At 39.9% G+C, this 18,203-nt stretch overlaps 1 protein-coding gene across 2 annotated transcripts in view; it reads left to right on the top strand.

Moving 5' to 3' along the window:
• Window positions 1-18,203, top strand: part of csmd3a (CUB and Sushi multiple domains 3a) — a 777,572-nt gene that overhangs the window by 598,903 nt on the left and 160,466 nt on the right. For both annotated transcript variants that reach the window (XM_049467549.1, XM_049467548.1), the window contains exons 50-52: window positions 1,732-1,917; window positions 3,224-3,418; window positions 12,737-12,910. In XM_049467549.1, the coding sequence (XP_049323506.1) occupies window positions 1,732-1,917; window positions 3,224-3,418; window positions 12,737-12,910 (555 nt within the window). The remainder of the gene's footprint in view (window positions 1-1,731; window positions 1,918-3,223; window positions 3,419-12,736; window positions 12,911-18,203) is intronic.

The following is an 18,203-nucleotide window of genomic DNA, read 5'->3' as shown; positions in this document are numbered from 1 at the left end:
ATATAACAACTATTTTGTGTCATTATTATTGGAAATGACGATGATGATGATGATGATGATGATGATGATGATGATGATATTTTCACACACACACATTTTGTATGTGTGTGTGAAAGATTACATTGTGTGGACAGGTCAGGAGTTCTTTTGATGTTCTATGATGATGTTATATGAGTCGATTTGGCTTATGGATTGGCTGCTTTAATGTGCTTGGATAGGTGAGTTATTGAGTAATTATACACTGACATTTAGAAATTTCACTTTGGGCCAAAAAAAATGCTTGTGCTAAAAATGCCATAAAACACTGTCTGAGACCTCAAATAATAATAATAAAAAAACAAGTTCATATTCATAAAGTTTTAAGAGTTCAGAAATCAATATTTGGCGGAATAATCCTGGTTTTTAATCACAGTTTGTAATCATGCATCTTGGCATCATGTTCTCCTCCACCAGTCTTACACACTGCTTTTGGATAACTTTATGTCTTTACTCCTGGTGCAAAAATTCAAGCAGTTCAGTTTGGTTTGATGGCTTGTGATCATCCATCTTCCTCTTGATTATATTCCAGAGGTTTTTGATTTGGTAAAAATCAAATAAACTTTCTTATTTTTTTCCGGAGCTGTTTATTCCTATATCCTGCATAGTATAGTAGATTTTCGCAGATCCTGACCCATTTCTACTACTGTACCATCCACTGTACCAAGCTAAATAAGTTACTTAAAGCTTATCTGGCTTCGATACTAAATAATATATGCTATATTGTCAAAAGTATCCACTCATCTGCTTTGAGGTTGTTAAAATAAGGCTTGGATGGAGCTGCTCGGCCATGGAAACCCTTTCTATGAAGCCATTTCTGTCCACAGGAAATTACATGTATAAATGTGCACACAAAATAACTTGAAAATACATTTTATTATTATGCACAGTGTCTTGTACATTGACCTAATTGCAGAAGTAAAATATGTAATTAAATACAATAATAAAAACTACTTAGAACACTGAAACATTGTATTTGTTACCTGTTCCTCACTCTAGCTATAAACTTTACAATGAAATATAATGATTAAAATCCTTCAGAGACTTAATAATAATAATAATAATTTCTTAATAAATTCATAATATTTAAGTTAAAATACACACTTTAGCTTATTTCACTCAGTCCTGTTACCGTAACACATTATCCACATTATCTGAAACATCTGGAACATTCTACAACAAGTCACATCTACAACAGGAAGTGACATCAGCTTTGGGAAAATCACTAGAATTTGCTCAGTGCCCTCAAGCTCATTCAGCTATTTTTTCATGTTTTTGCTAATTCTATGCTAAAAACTCAGTCCTGTTACTCAAAACATAAAAAAGTAACAGGAGTGAGTGCTGGTAACAGGAGTAGCAGGAGTCATCTGTTTTGTCATAAATATCAGTTATTTAAACATTCATTTAACTATTTCTTTAAAATAAAGACTTTCTTGAGAGAAAATTCAACTAATTAGTATACTTGCTTTTTAAATGTCACATGATTTTTGTAACCATCTTCAGATTAGATACCTTGTAAAAAAGGAAGTAAAGCTGCCTGAGTTTGACCAGTACATGCTTTAAAGTTACAACAAGCAAATGGCACCCATTCTGTGGAATGGGCCATATATAATACAGAATTTGTAGAAGCCTATAATTATTGGATGTGACCCAGTCATTCTGAAATCCATAATTTGAGTTTTTATTATTCCCTAGCCGTATCCTGTGGGATTCCGGTGGCCCCTGGGAACGGAGGGGTGCTGGCGGCCGATTACTCGGCGGGAACGCGAGCCACGTACTTCTGTAACGAAGGCTTCCGGCTCTCCTCCAAGGAAGTGACCAGCACGGTGTGCCAGGCTGACGGGACCTGGAGCAGCCACAACAAAATCCCTCGCTGCACCGGTGAGCCAACCCCACACATCTGCTCAAACCGCTGCTTTGTCAGGGTGGTTTGTGTTCACATTTAAATGCTAATTTGGCTGTTGTGTTGTGTGTGTGTGTGTGTGTGTGTGTAGACTAGATTAGACACACAGGGGCGTTATTGACTGACATGCGTTCTGACAGCACATCTACATTCAGAGTGATTAATCTTCATCCAGCTCGTTTAAAAGTTCTGCATAGCTAAGAAACTTATTTTTCTTCATTCAGCTTTGGGTTTATTCAGTTTAGAGTGCCAGATTGTAATTATTGTAGGTTTATTGTAGTTTTTTTCAATACTTTTTTTGATATCTCCTGAGATACTATATTTTACCCTCACCACCTCTTTTTTCTAATCAGATAATTTAAAATGCATTACTGTATTTTTTTTTTTTAGATAATAAGGCACACTATCAATAATCGCCTATTATCTGGTCTATTTTCATACATAAGGTGCACCAGATTGTAAGGCGCATTAAGCAACACTAGTAAGAATTCCCACATTAAAGTGCCTAAGTAATCAAAACTGTAAAATTCTTAAAAAAAAAAAACATTTTCTTTTAAAGTCAAACGAGTGCTGGATGTTAATCTAAACAGATTTCTCTCCTAAAAACTGTTTATTTGGGTGAGTAAAACGTAGGTAAAGTTTCTCCAGCACTAAGGCTGGGTGCAGCAGCATTAGCATTAGCTGCTAACCAGGATGTAAATGTGTTCTGGTATCCCAGGTCGCTATTAGCTAGTGGTTCGTCCCACATAGCTTGTTTTAACATGGATAAATGCACAGACTACAGTCCAATATGCTCAATATACTGAAGGTCAGTCAATTTGAAACATTCCAAGTGCAGTCGAAAAGACCATCAAAAATGTTATGATGAAACTGGTACTCATCAGGACCGCCCCAGGAAAGGAAGATCAAGAGTTACTTGTGCTGCACAGGATATGTTCATCCTGTGAGATGAGTTACCACGTTAACATGTGTTCAATCATTTTTAGACACACAGACTGTGTTTGTCTATTGTTGTGACTAAGATGAAGATTTATGCTAACAGATTATACAGAATTTACTATACAGTTGCAAGAAAAAGTATGAGAACCCTTCGGGATTACTTGGATTTCTGCCATCGCTAACACTGCTAACCTGGGATGACGCTAACAAAGATAATCTGATAATTCATTTAGTTTTATTTGCTGTAAACGTTACAATTATTCAAATATTTAACTGGAATTCTAATGTCTGACTTCAGAGGTAAATGGAACGCAGCCTAAATTCTATTCTTCTTCTCCTCCACAGTCATGGTGTGTCCAAGTATCGGCTCCTTCACTCTGGATCACGGAAAGTGGAGGATCGTTAACGGATCCCGCTATGAGTACAGGACCAAGATCGCCTTCAGCTGTAATCCCGGGTACTACCGCCTTGGCCCCGCCCACATCCACTGCACATCCAATGGGACCTGGAGCTGGAGGAATGAAAGGCCACGCTGCAAGAGTGAGTTATGAACATAAAATCATATTGTAGCTTGTGCAGAGAGTGAAGGAGAGACAGTGTGATAGTGGGGAAATCACCCGTTGCTGTAGAGATCTGTGCAGGCGCAGTAGCTATAACATGCTATGCCTATATATAAAGCTGACTTGCCTATGAAGACTTTGTCCAGGGGGATCTGCTGCCATGCATATTTTTGTGATATCCTGCATTAAGAATATTTGATATATTGTATTTACAAACAGATTAAAAACTGAAATGTTTGTATTGTATTGTATTTATTAGTATAGTATAATATGACTGTCAAAAATCAGTGGGGTGTGCCCCAATGGTTAAAACCCCTAGTTAACAAAATTTCCTTATGTATCTGGATGTTGACATTCAGCCAATGTACAACCATACAACCATGTATGACAACAGGTGCTGTGCTTAAATCTGACCTCCCTTTAGGCTCGAGGTCCTGCTTACTATTCAATCAATCAAAATTAACAGTTAATTATAAACAAAAATAGCATAATGACATTTAGGGGCATTGGGAGGGATGCCAGGTTCTGTTCAGATTTAGTTTTTTAATCCTTCCAGGCTCATGTAAACAAAAAAACTGTGAAGGGAAAGTAAAAAAAAGCCTAAAAGAGGCTTTTAAAAAGTACTTTCCCTCCAGAGAAATACAGAGGAAAAAAAAAATACTGGCATCAAACTACCACCGAATTCAATTTGATTCAAATTTATCATCTGCACAATAAGGAAACAAGTTTTCTTGGTAACGCTTTCTTTTACAGTACCCTAAGTTCTAGGTATTAACCAGGTAATAGTGAGGTACAAACTCGGAAGTATTAAGTAATTATTTTTGGTAACGAGATGGTAAGTACCAGGAAAGTCTTGCCTAATTACACTGAAATATCTAGGTATTAACCAGGTAATAGTGAGGTACAAACTCGGAAGTACTAAGTAATTATTTTGGGTAACGAGATGGTAAGTACCAGGAAAGTCTTGCCTAATTACACTGAAATGTCTAGGTATTAACCAGGTAATAATGAGGTACAAACTCGGAAGTACTAAGTAATTATTTTTGGTAACGAGACGGTAAGTACCAGGAAAGTCTTGCCTAATTACACTGAAATATCTAGGTATTAACCAGGTAATAGTGAGGTACAAACTCGGAAGTACTAAGTAATTATTTTGGGTAACAAGATGGTAAGCACCAGGGGCCTCATGTACTAAGACTTGCGTGGACTTCCTACTAAAATGTTCCGTACGCTCAGATCTGAAAAGTTCCGTACGCACAAAAAAATCCGGATTTATCAAACCGTGCGTAGGCAGAATTCCACGTACTTTCTCTTAGTACATCACAATCAACTTGAAATCAAGCGCAAATGCACGAAAGCATCACACTTGCCACGACTCCTCCCTCAATTACGCAGAGTATAATGTTATATTATTATTATTATTATTATTGTTATTATTATTATTAATAATAATAATAACAATAATAATAATAATATTATATACGCATAGCGTATAATTACCCATGTTTTAAGTTTTATTATTCTAAGATAAATGCTTTCATTTAAATGCTTTAAATGAGTTGCCTACCAAAAAGACACACGTCACACACTTAGCTTGTTTTCTTATGCTCTTGGAAATCTAAAACTGCTTATAAGCCAGTCATCATCATGGGCCAAAAAAACATAATGGTCACGGAAAATGCGCGCTCAATGAATTCGGCCATTAGCAGTATTTTCCAGTAATGCCAACGCTGCATCTCCAACAACTCCAGCGCAAACCTGATCTAGGCTAAGTGGAAACACGTTAAACGATTATTTCTGTAAGACAATGAAACTGTCTGATTAATTTACTTTATTTTACCCAATAATGCTTACTTCAATGTGTGCATAAAGGATATCTTAATAGTTGTAATTTCAATGCATCGCCTCTAAGTGTCGCCAAATGACAAAAACACAATATATACGCACAAAAAAAAGGCGTACGCCCAAAACAAAACTTCCGTGGGGGAACGCACTTTCACACGTTCAAGTCAAATTTAGTACATCAGACCGTGAGCGTGAAATATGGCGTACGCAATGTTTTTGTGCGTACGCACCTTTAATACATGAGGCCCCAGGACAGTCTTGCCTAATTACACTGAAATGGAACTAGGTAATAAACAGGTACATGGGTGGTACAAACTCTAAAGTACTAGGTAATTATGTTGGTTAACAAGATGGTAAGAACAAGGACAGTTCAATTTAATTACACTGAAATGTCTCACAGGTTCTAGGTAATAACCAGGTAAGTGTGAGGTACTAACCCCAGTAACATGATGATAAGTACCAATACAGTCTCCTTACACTGAAATATCTCGCAGGTTCTAGGTAATAACCAGGTAAGTGTGAGGTACTAACCCCAGTAACATGATGATAAGTACCAATACAGTTTCCTTACACTGAAATATCTCGCAGGTTCTAGGTAATAACCAGGTAAGTGTGAGGTACTAACTCCAGTAACATGATGATAAGTACCAATACAGTTTCCTTACACTGAAATATCTCGCAGGTTCTAGGTAATAACCAGGTAAGTGTGAGGTACTAACCCCAGTAACATGATGATAAGTACCAATACTGTTCATTTTAATCAGTCTCTATTTATTTGATTTGAAAATAAAAGGTCAATACCTGATAACAGAGAAGAAATTGCTTATTTCTCTTTACTGAGTTCTTACCATTTAGTTCAACAAATAACCCTCTGTAGAACATCCTTCTGTAAGTACCATATAAAACACTGTGTAACTAACAGAACTTTCTGCTTAATAAAGGAGTAAATGGACTGTAAAAGAAAGCGGAGCTTATTTTTCTGGTTTTACTCAGTTCTTACCATGTAGTTCAACAAATAACCCTCTGTAGAACATCCTACTGTAAGTACCATATAAAACACTGTGTAACTAACAGAACTTTCTGCTTAATAAATGAGTAAAAGGACTGTAAAAGAAAGCAGAGCTTATTTCTCTGGTTTTACTCAGTTCTTACCGTGTAGTTCAACAAATAACCCTCTGTAGAACATCCTACTGTAAGTACCATATAAAACACTGTGTAACTAACAGAACTTTCTGCTTAATAAAGGAGTAAAAGGACTGTAAAAGAAAGCAGAGCTTATTTCTCTGGTTTTACTCAGTTCTTACCATGTAGTTCAACAAATAACCCTCTGTAGAACATCCTACTGTAAGTACCATGTAAAAACACTAACTGTTACACTCCCCAGGCGTGGGTTAGGCTATAACAGTTTGCGACCCCGGGTGAGCAGGGCCTAGATCAGCTGAATACAGGATACAGAGAAGACACAGTGAGACGGTGTTTCCAGTGAGTTCTCAGCTTAATCTCTTTATTTAACAACAAACACAAACTAAACCACTTTTACTTTGGTCTCTTTTCTCTTTCTTTTGCAGTTTCACATACACATTGCATCTCATCTGCATTTTACATACATTCACAGAGAATCCTTTTTTTACTTTTTTTCAGTTAACAAAACTCTGTATATCACAGTACATATTACCTTTACTTTTTAATCAGCAAACCCTCTTAATACTGTTTCTACAAAAAAAAAAAAAAATATATATATATATATATATGAATATAAAAATACTACTCTATATTAATACATTTACATATGCATACATATACCAATACTCAAACTTCTTTCATATTAACACACTACATTACCAAAAACACCTTTAACTTTTACTGAGCACACTAACTACATCTTAGTGCTTTTAAATCTCATTTTAAGCAGAGTTTCTAATATTTGTATCTGCATAGAGTGTATAGAATTGACCAAAGTATAAAACTTGAACAAAGTGTATAAAAACATGATTACTTAGAGAAACCTTAAACTGTAGCTTATCTAGCTGTAATAACTCATTATTGTGGTTGGCAGAGGCTCTATATTTACTTTAACAAGGCCAAACTGGCTCTTAAAAAGAGAATAAAATTGACTTGACTTTTAATAAACATGTATTTAACTAACAGCGACTGCTAATGCTAGCGTAAATGTATAGAGAAACAATAGGAATGAAGGCGCGAAATTAGCCCGAGCTACTTTGAGAAACAGCGACACACGGGCACAATTACCGAGCGAAAATAGCTAAAACTAGAGCGCGAACACACGAGAGATAATTACAGGCTTAAACACGGTTATAGAGCGAAGTTAGCGACCGAAAGAGCGAGAGGAATAACAGCGCGGAGCCGGTAAGGCGCGCGGTTAGCGGGGGCAGTGGCTAATGCTAGTGGCAAAGGCAAGAGCGCCGGCCAGGCGCGCGGCTCGCGGGCCGCGGGAGTGAATGCTCCCCGATGCTGAGCGTCCACCAACACACAAGACCATAGCGGCTCATATTACACAGCAAAACCTTTTAACGAACATATACACTCAAATATCCCTCTTATAGTGCTTTGGAAACATTTATATGCACAGTTCCACATATTTCCCCACCTGGATACAGAGAAGACACGGTGTTCCCAGTGTGAGTTCTCAGCTGAATCTGAGACCCATCTCCTGTTGCTCACCTAAGCCACAGCCTAGCGCCCGCCCCCTGGCACTGCTCCCCCTACAGGACTGGATGTTTCACGTTTCACATACAAAAACCCATTCAGAAACCCAAAAGAATATATATTACATGGTACTTACAGAAAGTTGTGTCACATTTAAGTAGTTATTTTATATATATATATATATATATATATATATATATATATATATATATATATATATATATATATATATATATATATATATATTAAAATATATATAATAACTACTTAAATGTGACACAACTTTCTGTAAGTACCATGTAAAACACTGTGTAACTAACAGAACTTTCTGCTTAATAAAGGAGTAAAAGGACTGTAAAAGAGAGCAGAGCTTATTTCTCTGGTTTTACTCAGTTCTTACCATGTAGTTCAACAAATAAGCACTTCAAAAAGAACAACATACAACTTCAAAACAAAACAGAACTGTTTACTGTTTATTATTTATCTCTTTTTTGACACAACCAAGCATGCATTACTGAACTTATATATATACAATGAAAGCTGAGGACAGCTTTTATTGGGGTAAGCAGCTTGCGGGCAGGAGCTTGCCTTCGCCCCATTGACCCTTCCAAGCCACTTCAAATTTTCTATTTCTCTGATCTTACTATGTATAGGTACATGTTTGAGTAAAATGAACACTGTTATTTTATTCTATAAACTACTGACAACATTTCTCCCAAATACTAAATAAAAATATTGTAATTTAGAGCAGAAAATGAGAAATGGTCAAAATAATGAAAAAGATGCTTTAGTGCTTTCAGATCTCAAATAATGCAAACAAAAGCAGTTAATATTAATTTAGAAACAACTATAATAATGTTTTAAGATTTCAGAAATCAATATTTGGTAGTTTTAATAACCCTGATTTTTAAGCAGTTTTAATATATATATATAAGTTAAATATATATATATATATTTAACATGTAAGACCTTATTCTACAAATTATGTTTAAAAAGGGGGTAAATACACATATTCAACACTTTATTCTTATGGTATACTTTTTCACCCTTAAACCTTGTAACATGCTCTAATGTCTTTAAACATATGGCCAAGTATTCCATTCCTGTGCTGTCTTCCTAGTGAAGAATTCCACTCTATAAACCTTAAATTCATTTTTAGGGATTTCTCAGTCAAATAAATAGAGACTGATTAAAATGAACAGTATTGGTACTTATCATCATGTTACTGGGGTTAGTACCTCACACTTACCTGGTTATTACCTAGAACCTGCGAGATATTTCAGTGTAAGGAAACTGTATTGGTACTTATCATCATGTTACTGGGGTTAGTACCTCACACTTACCTGGTTATTACCTAGAACCTGCGAGATATTTCAGGGTAAGGAGACTGTATTGGTACTTATCATCATGTTACTGGGGTTAGTACCTCACACTTACCTGGTTATTACCTAGAACCTGTGAGATATTTCAGTGTAATTAAATTGAACTGTCTGGTTCTTACCATCTTGTTAACCAACATAATTACCTAGTACTTTGGACTTTGTACCACCCATGTACCTGTTTATTACCTAGTTCCATTTCAGTGTAATTAGGCAAGACTTTTCTGGTACTTACCATCTTGTTACCCAAAATAATTACTTAGTACTTCCGAGTTTGTACCTCACTATTACCTGATTAATACCTAGACGTTTCAGTGTAATTAGGCAAGACTTTCCTGGTACTTACCATCTTGTTACCAAAAATAATTACTTAGTACTTCCGAGTTTGTACCTCACTATTACCTAGTTAATACCTAGAACTTAGGGTACTGTAAAAGAAAGCGTTACCGTTTTCTTTTACAATAAAATACTTTCTTTGCTCCTAGCTAAGAATGCCACATAAGTAGAAAAGCAGAAAAATACAATTAACGAAGAAATAATAAACTAACAAAATATTAACTATCAAAATAAGCAATAATACACTCGAGATTCGTGCTATAACGTGTAATATTGGCACTGCTGTGATGCGTTCGTAGATAATGTGTATAATATTGCGTATTTCTGAATCTCTGGGCTTTTATTTATTTGTGGGACTGCGTCTTTGCCTGTGCCGCCTATTGGAGACATGGCATTTCTGCACTGTGCCTTTAGGATCCAGCGGCTCCCAGTGGTGTTTAGTGACACTTATTGGTTTGTATTTGGTTTGTAAGCGCTGCATCATTGCTAGGTTACCTGTATGTGGCGGAGTAATGCATGGAGAGCTTACAGAGGTTACAGTGCGTTACCAGCTGATAATGTCACTCATGAAACTCCTCTCAGCCAATCACTCACTTTGCAGGGTCGGAACTAACTGTGGTATAATTGATTACAAGTAAGAATATGATTATCTTATCTAGTGAAAAAGTTTCAGTGGTGCAATTACTGTGTAAACAACGTTGCAGTAGCTGAAGTGAACATTTAGACCTTGCCTCTAAGGGTTAAACTGACTGTGTGTAGCATGTAGTATGTGCTGTATGATAATGCTCAGGGATTAAGGTACACTCCCTTATGATTAGTCATTATTAAAGAGCCTGAAAAGCTGAAAAGCCTTTATGGCATCACCCTCCTCCCGTGCCTAATTAGTCCTGCTGCCAGGCACGCGGCCCTGCCTGGGCTTCAACATGGCAGCATAAGCACCCAGCCTGTGTACTGATGTAGTGTGGCGACACTAGATGTGTTTTATTTCAGCTTATCAATCAGCTCCGCTTGCTTATTTTTATAGCCTGGCGATGCAGACAGCAGGACTAACAGCTTTGTCAATTATGCGCCGAGGTGTTTGCATTGGCGTCTCCCACGCCGTCCCCAAAGGCTCCGGCAGCTCGCGGCACCGGAACCATGTGAAACGAATGGGATCACGAGGCGAGATAAGATCCCTGCACGGCCCTGTAACGATTGCGACCGCAACTCATCATCACGTGATAACATCGCACGCCGCGTTCTTATTGTCGGCTGTGAAGCAATCAGTGAAAATCGCACTCAAAAAAAAGTCGCCGACCGCTATCGGAGCCAGGCCCGGCGAAAAATGAGACATCTGCCTCACGTGCCGAGGCGGGGGGTTGAATGTCAACTTGACACGGCAAAAAAGTAGGTGAGACGCTCCCGGGAGAGCGAAGTTTCGACAATAAGGCATCTTATCTGAGTTATCTGAGGCACGGACCCTCTCTGAGGGCGAGAAAAAGTCAGCGCAATTTTCCAAAATGACGGAAATCAAAAGAAAGGGACGGCAGTGGTGGCGTAGTGAGAGATAATGGCTGCCCTAGACTCTCAGCAACTCCAGCAGGCTCATATATTTACGTCAGGCCTGTGTGCAATGTGTATATGTGTGTATATGTGTGTATACAGGTGTTGGACAATGAAACTGAAACACCTGTCATTTTAGTGTGGGAGGTTTCATGGCTAAATTGGAGCAGCCTGGTGGCCAATCTTCATTAACTGCACATTATTGCACCAGTAAGAGCAGAGTGTGAAGGTTCAATTAGCAGGGTAAGAACACAGTTTTTTCTTAAAATATTGCAATGCACACAACATTATGTGTGACATACCAGAGTTCAAAAGAGGACAAATTGTTGGTGCACGTCTTGCTGGAGCATCTGTGACCAAGACAGCAAGTCTTTGTAATGGTTCAAGAGCCACGGTATCCAGGGTAACGTCAGCATACCACCAAAAAGGACCAACCACATCCAACAGGATTAACTGTGGACGCTGTAAGAGGAAGCTGTCTGTAAGAGGAAGCTGTCTTCATTGTACACTGAAACCCGTTTCTGTACTGTACATATGACAATAAAATCTTTGAATCTCTTTGAATCTCTTTGAAAGGGATGTTCGGGTGCTAACCCGGATTGTATCCAAAAAACATAAAACCACGGCTGATCAAATCACGGCAAAATTCAATGTGCACCTCAACTCTCCTGTTTCCACCAGAACTGTCCATCACCACAATAAATTATTGTGGTCTAAAACCAGGTGTTTCAGTTTCATTGTCCAACCCCTGTATGTACTACAGTTAGGTTCATTAATACTGTATTTGGACGGTGACACCGCCTTCTAGATTTGTGCTCTGCATGCCACCACATTAGATTTAAAATGAAACAATTGAGATTCAATACAATTTTTTTTATTTGAAGGTTTGAGCAAAAAATATCCTATATGTTAGGGGTCTAACGGTACAGAAAATTCAGGGTTCGTACAACTTCTGCAAACTTAAGCAGATTTAATTGTTTTTTAAAGCTCATTTTTAATATACTTGAAGTATATTGTGAATGTATTATTTTATGTATTGATGCACATATTGTGTACACTTTATTGCTACTGGAAGAAAAAAAAACACTTAAGTGCACTTTAAGCACTTATATATATTATATATATATATATATATATATATATATATATATATATATATATATATATATATATATATATATGTGTGTATGTGTATATATATATATGTGTGTATATATATATATATATATAGTGATCCAATGCACTCTTGCAAGATTAGCTTTTTTCTCCTAAAAGCCAATAAAGTTTTCAGTGTTATCAGAATTAGTCAGCTCAGTAGCTGCCCAGACATTCCTCACCATGCTTGTTTTTCTTTTGACCACAGCATGTGTGTATGTGTATAATATGTGTGTACATGTGTGTGTTTTTGAGGGATAGAAGGGAGGGGTGGAAAAGCAGGCCATCAAATTGGGTGTAAATTACAGCTGTACCTTTGACTTTGAGGTGCCTGCCAGCTCATTCCTCTGCCTCTCTATTGCCTCTTACCGCAGTTATTTCATGCGGGATACTGCCCACTCCTCCTAATGGGAAGAAAATTGGAACTCAGACGACCTTCGGAGCCACGGCCATTTTCACCTGCGACGCCGGCTACATTCTGGTTGGCTCCACCGTGCGAGAGTGCCTGGCGTCGGGGCTGTGGAGCGGCACGGAGACCAGCTGCTTAGGTACGAGCTCCATGCACCACACTACTCCATCACTACTGTCTATAATTAAAGATCAATTTACTGATTGAGGAACATTTATCACTTATCACAACTAGGCTATTCACATGTTATGGCAGGTGACATGTGATGTCATATGAATAAACATGCCTTTAATCTTATACATTTGTATACATATTCAGAGCCATGTTTATAATGCTTTATGAAGGCATTATACTGTCTCAAGAGTATGATTCTAGAGTCTAATAGACGTAACATTCATGGAAAGTATTAACAAACTTTCCACTATGCATGATTGATGACATCACACGACTCCACACACGACATTCCATGCATTATTATAGACAGACAGACAGACAGATATTGACAGACAGACAGACAGACAGACAAACAGATAGATAGATAGACAGATATTGATAGACAGACATATAGATATTGACAGACAGACAGACAGAAAAAAAATTGAAATAAATGGACAGATAGATAGATAGATAGATAGATAGATAGATAGATAGATAGATAGATAGATAGATAGATAGATAGATAGATAGATAGATAGATAGATAGATAGATAGATAGATAGAGACAGACAGACAGACAGACAGACAGACAGATAGATAGACAGATATTGATAGACAGACATATAGATATTGACAGACAGACAGAAAGACAAAAAAAATTGAAATAAATGGACAGATAGATAGATAATAGACAGACAAACAGACAGGCAGATAGATAGACAGACAGACAGACAGACAGACAGATAGAGACAGACAGACAGACATATTGAAATAAATGGACAGACAGACAGACAGACAGACAGACAGACAGACAGATAGATAGATAGATAGATAGATAGATAGATAGATAGATAGATAGATAGATAGATACTTTATTGATCCCCGAGGGGAAATTCTTGACATCCAGCAGCAGGTGTGTATAGTACACAAAGTTACAAAAAGATAAAAAAATATATAAATGATACATATAAATACAACAAAATAAAAAATAAAATGAAGTTATAAAAGTACAGTCTTTAGTGTGTGTGTGTGATGTAAAATGGAGGTAGTGCAGTTGAACACAATAGACAGCGAACACCAGTTGATGTGCATAAAGTAAGGATAAGGATAACTGATGTCCGCCATACAGAAAGTGCAAATACAGTTATATAATAATTTAAATTTAGCAGTGCAAATGATACGTAAACAGTAGATGAATGAACTAGTGAATGAACTACTAGTGGAAAAAATGGTAGAACTATAAAAATAGTGTTATGGGCATCAGCATGATAGTGTGACCATAGATGGGGGTATGTCCATGGTGTGGCCAGAATTGCTGGAAAGAAAAGGTGTCACAGAGTCTTCAGTTTGCTGTGCTGAGATGAGTTGAAAAGTCTTATGGCCTGAGGGACAAAAGACTTTCGAAGATAGATAGATAGATAGATAGATAGATAGATAGATAGATAGATAGATAGATAGATAGATAGATAGATAGAAAGGCAGACAGATATAGACAGACAGACAGACAGACAGACAGCTAGATAGCTTCACAACGAGCTCTCTCACCACAGACCTGCCTCAGCTCCTGCACACCTTTCTTCTTTATTCTGCTGCAGGAACAGAACTCAGCACAGCTCACAAACTCATCTCTCTGCTTCGGCCAGCGGGCTGGGGGGAGCCAGCGCGTTACCTGGCAAAAATCCAGGAGTAATGAGAAGAAAAACTTAGTGATTTCCACTGAATTAGAAGCAAAATATTAGAAATTATGGTTTAAGATAAAAAGAATAGAGTGTAGGATACAAAAACTGATGTGAGTTGGATTTAAGCCTTTTTTTAAACACAGAATGGAAACCCCTGAGCTGGAACTCTGGAACTCACTCCGGATACTGACAATCAGTCAAGAGTCAAGTCAAGTCAAGAGGCTTTTATTGTCATTACATCTGAGTACAGGTACACAGTGTGATGAAATTACGTTCCTCCGGAACCATGGTGCAACATAGAACCACAAGCAATAGACAACTTAAAGTGCAGGAGTGACGACAGTGCAACATAAAATTATAAAATTATAACACTAAATAACAATAAATACAATAAATACAAAAGACGAGACAATTTAAAGACAGGACAGTGCAGTACCGATACGGTATAATAAAGTGTATAGTGGGGATAAGGTGCAGAGATGTGTGACATACTGTAACATATAGAACATATATAATCACAGCAGTTACTGAGGTAGAGTTTATAGTTTTTAAGAGTGCAGCAAATAAAGTCATGTCAGCCTCTGTGTGCTGACTGGGTGTGTGTGTGGGTGAAGTTCAGTTCTTTGTGAGTGTAAAGGGGGGGCGGGTGTACAGTTTAGTTTTGTGTAAAGGGGGGGGGGGGTGTACAGTTCAGTTTTGTGCGAGTGTGTTGGGTGAGTGGTGGGTGGGGTGGGGGTTCAGTTCTGTCTCTGTGCGTTGAGAAGTCTGACTGCCTGGTGGATGAAGCTGTTGCAGAGTCTAGTAGTGGAGGCTCGGATGCTCCTGTATCTTCTGCCGGACGGCATCAGAGCGAAGTGTCCGTGTGAGGGATGGGTGGGGTCGTCCACAATGCTGGTGGCTTTGCGGATGCAGCGAGTGGTGTAGATCTCAGTGATGGAGGGAAGAGAGACTCCGATGATTTTCTCAGCTGTCCGCACTATCCGCTGTAGGGTCTTGCGGTCTGAGGTGTTGCAATTCCCAAACCAGACGGTAATGCAGGTGCTCAGGATGCTTTCTACAGTGCCTCTGTAGAACATGGTGAGGATGGGGGGTGGGAGATGTGCTTTCCTCAGTCTCCGCAGGAAGTAGAGGCGCTGCTGGGCTTTCTTGGTTATGGAGCTGGTGTTGAGGGACCAGGTGAGGTTCTCTGTAATGTGAACACAGAGGAACTTGGTGTTATCCACAATTTCCACGGCAGAGCCGTTGATGTTCAGCGGGTGGTGGACACCTGGAGCTCTCCTGAAGTCAACAACCATCTCCTTGGTTTTATCCACGTTAAGAGATAGGTTGTTGGTTCTGCACCAGTCCGTCAGCCACTGCACCTCCTCTCTTTATGCTGACTCGTCGTTCTTGCTGATGAGGCCAACTACAGTTGTGTCATCAGCGAACTTGATGATGTGGTTTGAGCTGTACTTTGCAGTACAGTCATGAGTCAGCAGAGTGAACAGCAGTGGGCTGAGCACACAGCCCTGGGGGGCGCCGGTGCTCAGTATGGTGGTGCTGGAGGTGTTGTTTCCAATCCTGACTGATTGTGGTCTCTCAGTCAGGAAGTCTAAAACCCAGTTGCAGAGGGAGGAGTTCAGGCCCAGCAAGCTCAGTTTTCCTATCAGATGCTGAGGGATGATGGTGTTGAATGCTGAACTGAAGTCGATGAACAGCATTCGAACATAGCAGTCTTTGTTGTCCAGGTGGGTGAGAGCCAGGTGGAGCGCAGTAGAGATGGCATTGTCTGTTGATCTGTTTGGACGATACGCAAACTGCAGAGGGTCCAGTGAGGACGGGAGCTGGTTTTTGATGTGCCTCATGACCAGCTTCTCAAAGCACTTCATGATGATGGGAGTAAGTGCAATGGGACGGTAGTCATTAAGGCAGGACACTTGAGACTTCTTCGGCACAGGGACGATGGTGGTCGTCTTGAAGCACGTCGGCACGATTGCAGTACTCAGAGAGATGTTGAAAATGTCTGTGAGAACATCCGTGAGTTGTTCTGCACATCCTCTGAGCACTCTGCCAGGTATGCTGTCTGGTCCTGGGGCTTTCCGTGGGTTGACTCTGAGTAGAGTTTTCCGCACATCAGCTGAGGACAGGTACAGTACCTGGTCGTTTGGAGGAGGTGTAGTCTTCCTTGCTGTCATGTAGTTCTGTGCTTCGAACCTTGCGTAGAAGGAGTTCAGTGCATCTGGAAGGGAGGCATCACTGTTACAAGCAGGGGAGGGTGACTTGTAGTTGGTGATGGTCTGGATGCCCTGCCACATGCGCCGAGTGTCAGTAGTGTCCTGGAAGTGGGCGTGGATTTTCTTTGCGTAGGTGCGCTTTGCCTCTCTGATCCCCCGGGAGAGCTTGGCTCTAGCTGTTCGGAGGCCAGCCCTGTCCCCTGACTTAAAGGCCTTGTCTCGGGATCTCAGCAGCGCACGCACCTCTGCAGTCATCCACGGCTTCTGGTTGGGGCGGGATGTGATGGTTTTGGAGACAGTAACATCCTCAATGCACTTGCTGATGTAGCCAGTCACTGAGTCTGTGTACTCCTCCAGGTTGATGGAGTCATCAGAAGTAGCAGCTTCTCTGAACATGTCCCAGTCAGTGTGCTCAAAACAGTCCTGAAGAGCAGAGATGGCTCCTGGAGGCCAGGTTGTAACTTGCTTCTTCTCTGATTTGGCACGTCTGATGAGCTGTCTGTATGCTGGGATGAGCATGACAGAAATATGATCAGAGTAGCCGTAGTGGGGGCGGAGCTCTGCTCTGTACGAACCGGGAATGTTAGTATACACACAATCGAGCAGGTTAGCTCCACGGGTTGGAAAATCCACATGTTGGTGAAAGCTTGGCAGCAGAGCCTTCAGATTACTGTGATTGAAATCACCAGCAACAATAAACAGTCCGTCGGGGTGTGAGTTCTGGAGTTTGGAGATAACAGTGTACAGTTCTTGCAGAGCGTTAGCATTAGCACCGTTAGCATTAGCATTAGCACTGGGTGCTACATACACTGCTATTATGTAGACGCTGCTAAGCTCTCTGGGCAGGTAGAATGGCCTGGCTCTGACTACAGCAAACTCCATCAGCGGCGAGCAGTAGCTGGAGATCAGCGCAGCGTTGTTACACCATGCTGTGTTGGTGTAAACACACACCCCACCTCCACGTACTTTGCCCGAGAGGCCAGCGTCGCGGTCCGCGCGGTAGCTTAGCATGCCGCTCACCTCAATCGCGGAGTCCGGAATGGAGTCCGTTAACCACGTCTCCATGAAAACGAACACACAGCAGTCTCTGAACTCGCGCTGGGATGTCCGCTGGAGCCGGAGATAGTCAATCTTGTTCGGCAGGGAGCAAACGTTGGAGAGAAGGAGAGATGGAACCGCTGGCCGGCTGGAGTTAGCCATTAGCTTAGCGCGGACTCCGGCTCTCTTACCGCGCTTTCGGCTCCTCGCGCAACGCTTGCGGAGAGACCTCTTCCAGCTAGCAGGCTCAGGAAATGCCGCGGATCTTAGCAGGCCTAGCGCGTGTAGCTCCGCTCGTAGACCGTCTGTAAGTACAGATTTTTGTTGATTTTGCAGGTCTAGCAGG

The sequence above is a fragment of the Astyanax mexicanus genome, chromosome 1, assembly GCF_023375975.1.
Source record: "Astyanax mexicanus isolate ESR-SI-001 chromosome 1, AstMex3_surface, whole genome shotgun sequence".
Taxonomy (NCBI): Eukaryota; Metazoa; Chordata; class Actinopteri; order Characiformes; family Acestrorhamphidae; genus Astyanax; species Astyanax mexicanus.
The sequence above is the reverse complement of the archived record's forward strand: the minus strand, read 5'-3'. Positions and strand labels throughout refer to the sequence as shown.